Here is a 2297-nt window from a genome sequence, read left to right as displayed (position 1 = left end):
CAAATATTACTCACAGTTAAACATGTCCTTTAGTGTTTCTCTACCCATGTCATTTGTCCCTCTCAGACAAACACCTACCAGTGCATCCTGACCACGGACGGGTCTCGATCATTTGCTCTCCTGAGATATGAGGAGATGAACTGGGGTCCAGGCCAGAGGCAGTTCCACGACGCGGTGATTGGCTACACTAACGGAGAACGCTCCTTCATAGAGCCCACCAACCCACCTGAAAACCTCTTTGGACCTGGGGGCAGATACAGGCCACATGAAGTGATTGGCCCCCTGGGTCAGCCGGGTCAGCTGGTGTATGACTTTTCCAAACCAACAACAGACAAACCAACAACAGGCGTACCATCGGATAAACCGGCAGCAGACGAACCAGGGGAAAGCCCCCAGATCAGCTGCCAGGCCTGGGCTGTGAATGAGCCTGACCCAACGGAGTGGACCAAGGACCTGTTCTCATGTCCCTGCACCCGGGGCCAGGCCCTGCAGGACCTGACCTTCCTGCAGGACACCAGTGATCCCAGCCCTACCTTGAAGAAGTTAAGAAGTCAGCGGTGGGGGGGTTCCTCAGGACACATCTTTCAGTCGGTTCTGTCCAACAGATTTGGTTCAGGAAAACTCTGCGTGTACGACCCCGAGGGTCCGTTACTGGCTGGGTACAACGAGCGCTACTTCTTTGGACACAGCCAAGAGAAACACATTGGTTTGTGATTCTACAGGAATTCAAACATGATATTTGGGTTGTTCACACATGGAAACACAAGAAAACACCATTGTAAAGTGATAATGATGATAATGATTTCAGTTATAATAACCAACGTGCTTCCATAGTTGTCCAACTCAGATGCTTCTGCTGAAAGACCTCCACCAGTCACAGTGAAGTGATAATGAAACCCCACCTCTCACCATCTCCAGATGGAGATCTCCTACCGTTCCAGTGGTGTTGTACTGACTCCCCCCTCTGTCACCTCTACCTGAAGAAGAGACCATTGGACCGATGTCAGGGCTACAGCTGGGACAGAGCTGATGGTCACACTACAAAGGGTGCTAAGACGACCCAGGGTGTAGGTGAGAAACGACCTGTGTACGGGTGACGTAGACATACGTCCAACAGTCTCTGAATGAAGGTTTTATCACTGGTCCTGATGCAGTGACTGGTGTTACCCTCAGGATTCTGATTATCCACCTCCAGAGTGTCCTGTGTTGACAGTGATTGTGTACGAACCAGTTTGTGGTTTTTGTCCTGCAGCCATGGTGTTTGGCAGCCTCCACTTCCACACCTTTGATGGTACCGAGTACACCTTCAAGGCTCTGGGAGAGTTTGTTCTTCTGCGTCTCTCCACCGTCACTGGCTCCAACGTCTTCACCCTGCAAGGACAGACTGACCGGCTGCACGTAGGCACGGGGGGGCCCATGGAAGTCCCCGTGGTGGTCCGCCTGGCTGCCTTCCACCAGGGCATCGGCAAGGTCAATCTAAACACTATGAAGACTCTAAAACCACAGACGGAACCAGGTTCTGGTCCGGTTCTGCAGCTAACTGTACTGTTGACATTACTGTGTATAAATTGCAGATTGAGTTGAGAAGTGCACAGAACAATGAAGGACTCCAGATGTTTGTGGACGATGTTGAGGTTCCAGTCACAACTGGTAATTATCCCTGACTCATTCACTAACGGCTTCAGTTAATTTTCACTCCGTCTGTCGTTTCATGACATGTTCAAACACTTGTACACAGTACATAGATACTACAGTATGTCAGTACCTGGGCTCTGGTGTTACAGGTACAAATATACATGTAGTAGATGAATATTCTACTGTGTACTCCAGAGTGATGATGACTATGACATCACCTCTGACTGCTGTTCAGTCTGTTGCTTGTTGTTGACACTCCTCTGATCACTGTTCTTCCAGAAGTCCTGCGTCAGCCCAACAAGGACTTTGCTGTTCGCTGCGTGTCAGTGAAGCGCTGTGTGGTGGTCTACGCCGGGGGTCTGAATGTTTTAGCATGGAGGGTGGATGGCTCTAACCAGCTGGGGGCGATAGTGGGTGTCCCCCAAACCTTCTACAACCGCACCGTGGGTCTGATGGGTCACTGGAGCTCCAACCACTCAAATGACTTCCTCATGTCTGACGGCGTCATCCTGCCGTCAGCTGACACGCCGCCGCCTGAGGAGGAGATCCAGTTGTTTGGTCTGTCCTGTGAGTGGAACATCAACACAGACATGCCGTGTTTGACCACCTGGTGTCAGTGTTGGTCAGCGTTAAGATTTGCATTCCGTGTTTATAATATTAAC

General features: G+C 50.6%; 1 protein-coding gene across 1 annotated transcript; it reads left to right on the top strand.

The window, feature by feature from the left end:
• Positions 1-66: 66 nt before the first annotated feature.
• On the top strand, positions 67-2257 carry LOC103399061 (mucin-4-like; the record flags this gene model as incomplete). The annotated part of the gene is made up of 5 exons (XM_008337805.2): positions 67-706; positions 919-1071; positions 1253-1470; positions 1575-1650; positions 1915-2257. Coding segments are annotated over 5 exons (1430 nt in total), but the record flags the coding sequence as incomplete, so codon positions are not given.
• Positions 2258-2297: the final 40 nt, after the last annotated feature.

Source organism: Cynoglossus semilaevis, unplaced genomic scaffold, assembly GCF_000523025.1.
Source record: "Cynoglossus semilaevis isolate Cse_v1.0 unplaced genomic scaffold, Cse_v1.0 C19259098, whole genome shotgun sequence".
NCBI lineage: Eukaryota > Metazoa > Chordata > Actinopteri > Pleuronectiformes > Cynoglossidae > Cynoglossus > Cynoglossus semilaevis.
Note: the sequence above shows the minus strand (reverse complement) of the source record. Positions and strands in the feature narration are given on the sequence as shown.